At 38.3% G+C, this 6,432-nt stretch overlaps 1 protein-coding gene across 2 annotated transcripts; it reads right to left on the minus strand.

Moving 5' to 3' along the window:
- LOC133782802 (ubiquitin C-terminal hydrolase 22-like) lies at positions 1-4,701 on the minus strand. 2 transcript variants are annotated; one of them, XR_009870721.1, is made up of 4 exons: positions 3,343-4,701; positions 3,064-3,188; positions 400-1,395; positions 1-259 (listed from the first exon to the last, which is right to left on the minus strand). XR_009870721.1 is itself a non-coding variant. In XM_062222192.1 (3 exons), the coding sequence occupies exons 1-3, from the start codon at positions 4,287-4,289 to the stop codon at positions 623-625; spliced, it is 1,845 nt and encodes a 614-aa protein (XP_062078176.1). In that variant the 5' UTR covers positions 4,290-4,701; the 3' UTR covers positions 1-622. The 2 variants fall into 2 exon arrangements, 1 of the variants encoding a protein (XP_062078176.1); XM_062222192.1 differs by having other exon boundaries at positions 1-1,395.
- Positions 4,702-6,432: the final 1,731 nt, after the last annotated feature.

The following is a 6,432-nucleotide window of genomic DNA, read 5'->3' on the forward strand; positions in this document are numbered from 1 at the left end:
TGAACAGGTGAATATCTTTATAATAACCATATATAATAGCTTCAGCTACACGTACAGCAAAGAAAAGGCATTCTTCGTTTTAAGAATAAATGCTTGAGCACAGAATCTTGTTGAGCACAAAAATCCAATAACAATTCAAGTATTCGAAAAAGATGACTCTAAACTCAGATTTTTGGCCTGGTTGTGCCATTCGAGGAAACAGAGATTTATCATTCCAGTAAAACATTGTAAACTTCAGAACTCCAAGCATTGTAAACTTCTGAGAGGATCCATTAGAAGAAAAAATAATCAAGACCCAATTAACAATACTTGAATGCTAAACGTGGAAAAAAGTTGCATATAAATTATATAAAAGAAAAAATAACATATCAGAAAATATATTTTCTGAAAAAACCTTACCTTGATAAATTAATCTTCCCCAATGCAAAATACTGCCTCAAAAATTTAGCAATCTATGCTGCAAAGAGCAACGGGAGTAGTTGCTTAGTCAATTACCAATGACATTGCTTTCAATGTCAACAAAACTGGCCATGGTAATTCCTTGTCCCATCTTTTTTTTCCTTTCTTTTTTTCTTTTTTCAATTAGTATATGTAATCATCTTTATTTTTTCTGATAAGCATATCATCTAGCAACCTGTTTCTCGCTTGCTTTGTAGTATAGCATCTTCTGTACATAAAACATCATGTATCCTTGAGCTGCCCGGACGATGTTCTCATTGACTCGAGTGATCCAAGCATCATCACACTTGTACCATTGATTACATAACCGCAAGTAAGTCACATAATGGCCCGCATCAAGCTTCCCGCTGTGGGTAACAACAGCGAACAGCTCAAACTCTGAGGATAAGTCGTTTGAAGCATCTGGCTCATCCTCGTCGAACGGGAAAACTCTGTTCCCATATCGACTCCTCAAGATCGAAGAAGATAGATAAGGTGCCATGTCCAATGAAATTGGGAATTGCAAGTAACGATCAACTTTTCTTGACGTTTTCCTGACTGAAGAATGCTCAAATCTTTTGATGTGGAAGCACGAAACAAGTGGGAGTTTTCTTATGGACATTTGTTTGAGTGACTCTTGCCTAATCTGACATTGTTGGCAGAAGAATTTCTGGTCAGAGCCCAATCTCTCGGGTCTTGTGAAACGGTCTAAGCATCCCATCAAGGTAGATGTACCCGTGTGTTGCCTTGAATTAGTGTAATCTGCCTCACCATTGCAAGGATGACCGGCCTTTGTGGATGACATCTTTCCAGAACCCCCTTGGTTTGGTTCCAAATCCAGTGAGATGTCAACACAAGGGTCATATGTCGTAGATGTGAAACCACAAACCATGCACATGACATCAGATCGCAAGATGCCGGAAAATACTCTATGAGCTATACAGCAGTCTCCATTGCCTGCACCATAAATAAAATACTATCAGACATACCCAATGACATATTAAATGATTCTATGGAAACTATAGAACATAAAAATCTTACATTTTCTTAAAAAAAAAAACATTAAAATAGTAGTTAACATCATTTTAAAGATAGAATGATATTCCAAAGCATCAAATTTATTGTAAGATAGGCAAAGCCATTCATGGAAAAGAACAACTCCAGTCACTAATGTTATAGTCAGGCATATATGATCCACTTCAATAGTGAGATTATTTACCCAAGATTCTATCCTACAGTGCTCCCCCTATGACGCTACCGGATTACTTTAATGGGTCCAATACTTCAGAATCTAATGACAATATGTTGGGCAACCGAGTATCCAAAGTTCACGAATTGTTTACAAGATAATCTATGCTGGTTGTAAGCCTACGGGATCCTCCTTTCTTTGGACTCGGATTAACTGTGTAATAAGACCATAGACACAAAATGCCAAGTTATCATGAGAAGCATGTAACACTAGAAAATCCTATGATGAAACCGAGCAGGCTAAGGAAAATTTGACTTACTGGAATGAAGCAGATAGAATCATCAAAGCCACCAAGTTGAGGTTGATAATTAGCCCTAAATCTGTGAGCACTTTGTCAACTCCTAAGGCAACAAGCAACATACCTAGACACTTGCCCTGCATTTAAATGTTACAATTACTTCTTAATCTTAAAAAGTACTTGAATCACCTTCACTAAAAAGAAATTCCACAAATTGAAACATAGGGACACAAGTTGCTCATTAAGGAGTTCTTTATAGATCATTGGCAGTATTAGTGGCCACAAGTTTCATATGATGCATATCATGATTGTGTAGCCAATCATCAGGTGACTCGATAAGAATATAATGCCCAGTGTTTTCTTCAGAAATCTAAGGGTATTCATCTCTTGGATACCAGGAAAGAACCAATAACAGACTAAATTTCTAAGAAATAAGTGCATCTTAAACTCACAAATGCAGGGAGATTAGAGATTACGGGGTGTCTATGAATATCAACATTCCAGGTTCAATCCATCTATCAAAGCGACAGGTGTACCAAGATACCAAATTTTCACTTGAAAAATTAGAAGACTAAGTTTGGAACAAAAAAGTGAAACTAGATTCCAGTAAGGTCAATTTCAACCAAGAAACTGCACCAAATACACAATTCATTAATATTTTACAACCTCTCAATCATCCAAAATTGAAAGAAAAAAAAACGCAAATAAACTCTACCATCTATCAGAGCTATAGGTACTCCTTAAGACTACTTTCAGTGGCACTAAATATCAAAGCCAAAGATAAAATGAACAAACTCTACCAGCTGTGCAAGCTTTGTCCTCCCCCACCCAAAATATTAAAATAAAACTGAAAAAGAAGAGACCCACCCCACCCCTCCAAAAAAAAAATTATTTAAAGGCGAGACTTTGGGTTCCATTTACGACTCTTCTTGTCAAGGTTTTCCTTCCCTGATTTCTTTGGGGGAAAAGATCACGAGTTCTTATATCTTCTATCCTAATTCTTGACTTAACAAGCTACAGAGTAAGAGAAGATACGTTGAACAAAAACAATTTTTCTATGTGAACTCGAAGCTTCATTCCCACCTGAACCAACTCCTTAAATTAATTAACAAATGAAACAAGTGAATGTATAATTAACCTTGACTATGTGGTTTCCTCCGATCCTTATCCACCTTTTCATGAATCCCATCAAGCATTGAAATGAAAAACTCGTGTGCATCTTGCTGTTCATAACTCGCCAAATTCGCCGCGTGCTGCCACCAACTGCAACCAAAAAACAACCACAAAAATGAATAAAAAACCAAACCAAGCACTCCCCAAAACTTCATCTTTCTCATGAAATCAATACACCTTTCTACACCAAATCCAAGGCTGACAAGAACCCATTATTTGAATTCACCGCACATCAATTACCAACCTGAACAAAAACTTTGCAGGGCTGTACGGCATTCGATCCCCTGAAAACACTGCCGAAAACATGTCATCCAAATCGCAAGCCAAACAATTTCGATTCTTTCCATTAGAATCCGCGTTCATCGTTGTAACCGCAACATTTCTCCGACTTGCATTAACGGAGGCTGAGACTGAGACGGTGGCGACGCTGCTCCTATCCTGGCAGAAGTAACGATTATGGCGGTCGCTCAAGAAATAGTTCCTTAGTGGAGGAGTGTGAAGCAATGCTTGGAGAACCGAGTTCATGAAACAAGTGTTCCCCAAATTGTTCAGCCCTCGCAGTCCCCGGGGCAAATCCGGCGCCGTATCGGGACTCTCTAGCGGACTCGACCCGTTCTCGACCAGAGTCCGCTCCCTCAGATCCGGCTCCCAAGGCCGATAATCAACACGTCGTCGTTTTCTGAGATTCTCCGGATGCTGAAACCGAATCACGGACGCAACCTCCGACGCAGATGACGAAGAAGACGAGCTCAACCCAAGCGTCGACGCCGCAGTCTGAGCCAAAACAACCGCAGCGTCGAAATCCCGATCGTAGACCTGATCCTTACAAGCACAGCAGAAGAGCTCAGCTCGATCAACATCGACGGCGATCTCATGTCCGGGAGGCATCGACTCAGCGTGGACCGCCGCATGGAAAGGTCCAGAAGGCGCGTAACACGACACAGAGGCGCACGCCACGCAGGCATAGAGCCTGGACCGAGCCGCGTCACCGCACGCGCCGCACTGGGGAACCTCGTTGGGGTCACGCCGGATCGCAGCTCGACCTCCGGGAGGCTTGACACGTAGACAATCCTGGAACGCCCGGAACGGCCTGGGGCCGTTGGTGGATTGGAACTCGGCCAGGTGAGTACACGGCTGAGGCAAAATCTGGCCGTTGATCCGATGATGACTGATCTTGGCCGTCGACGACATAGTCTAGTAAAAAAGCGAAGCAGAAATGGAGAAGTGAAACCCTAGAAGCGAAGAACATAAGGTACATGAAATCGGAGAAGAGATCAAATCAACGGCTGAGATTGGAGCAATGGGAGTGAGAGACCATTGAGGTTGATGATGATGATGAGGTTCTCTCTCTCTCTCCTCCTACTCCTACTTCTACTACTACTACTACTAGACTATTCTCCTGTTACAGCTTCTTGGTTTCAGATCTTTGCAAATTAAATTTAAAATATATATTACATATGATAAATAAATGAAATGAAATCAAAGCTTATTACGACAAATTTGAAAAAATATTATATTTTAATTTTTGTGCTAAAGTTTTTATTATAAAAGAAAATAAAATTATCAGTCGTGACTCTTGAGCACAGCTGATCCCATTTCCAGTCTGCAATTGTTATTATTTTTAATTAATTTTTCTACTTTTGAGAACACTGAGAAGACAAAAAAGTGAATTAAAAATCTAAAATTGTATCTTATGTACGGATTTTTTTGGGCCATTGGATTATGTTGATTGCCCCTGTGTTGGACGGCTGAGATCAGAATCTCAACGCATTATTTGTTTTATAGCATAATATCTTTATTCTTTAGTTTTTATTATTTGATGATTAAATTCTTAATATTTAAAAAAATTATATTAGAATAGGAAATTAAATTTTTTACAAACTATGATATTTTTTAAAAAAATTACACGTTATATAATATATCAGAAGTATTAATTTTGCCTTTTAAATAATTTTAATTTGTTAAAAAAAATAACAATAATGATTAAATTGTTTCTAAGTATTAAAAATCCATGAACTGAATTATCCAACAACAAAAATACATAGAGAAAACCTTTTTCATATTTTTTTAAAAAAATAAACATTTCATTAAATTAAGGTATAGAGGTCTCATTTTTATAAATTCCACTTGTTGATCAACTTGTCTTCATTTATGATACCAAAGACTTTTGAAGAAAAATAATTAAAAAAATAAAACAAATATTGTGCAATTTAATGAAAAAAAAACAACAGTATTATTATAATAATAAACAAAAAAATTATCTAGTGAATTATTTGCATGATATATTTGATGTAAGATTAAATTATTTTCTAGTCAATGTAAATTTTTTTCTTTTTTAATCGAAGTCAATGAAAAAGTTGAACCATAAGATCTTGACAAAAATAGTCGTTTTGTTTGTTATTGTTGATAATGAAGGGATTAATGAGTAACTAAGCCACAATTTAACGGGTTAAATTTGCATGATACCACATCATATGATAATGTGTTATTACTTATTCATTAAAGTCAACCACTTATGGGTATTACTATCACATAAATATTCTAAAATAATTGTATATTATCATATAGATTATATATGTATATATACATCATTAGAGGAGAATATTTGTACCTAGTTTCTCATTTGAAGTATAATAATTTATTTGTTACATAAATTGGTATAAGAAATTGTTATACCCAAAATTGGTACATCCACTTGGCAGTCCGCGAAGTGATGACTGGTCAAGACAAAGTGTCGGGACACCACGATCACCACCAGCCAAAAGGAGTGGCCCTCGCCACTTCCACAACATTCAAGAAGAGGCAGGACTCGCCAAACATCGACCTTCTTCTCCCATCGCATGAAGCCAAATGATCCTCAAATGGCCACACCAAAGAAAATGGCCCTAGCAATTTTCCTTAACCAAACGCACAAGTCGGACGAACACACAAGGATCTACTAAAGTCACCTTCAGACGTAGCTGATCCCCGAGGCCCCTCACTGGTCGTCGATCGCCGATCGCTAGTCACCAATGCCTGGTTGCCAGTCGCCAAGGACCCTCACTGCTCGTCGATGGCCCTCACCATTCGAGTCTTCTGCTGCACCCGAGTGCACCTTTGCTATACCCAAATTTTGAGATTAACTATACAGCCTCGAAATTTAGGCTCGAGAATGTTAAGCTCAAGACCTACAAGTGTTAGCAGTACACTTATACGAATTGTCAAATGGTTCTAGGTCTGTTATTAGCACTCAAGCATGAGTTGCAGTGTTCGAGCGAAAGCTGCATGCTCGAAGACATCAGCCTTCTCTGAGGAATGAGTTCGACCGAATTAGTGGATGAAGAGGAGGCTACGA

This window comes from Humulus lupulus, chromosome 6 (genome assembly GCF_963169125.1).
Source record: "Humulus lupulus chromosome 6, drHumLupu1.1, whole genome shotgun sequence".
In the NCBI taxonomy this organism is placed as follows: Eukaryota; Viridiplantae; Streptophyta; class Magnoliopsida; order Rosales; family Cannabaceae; genus Humulus; species Humulus lupulus.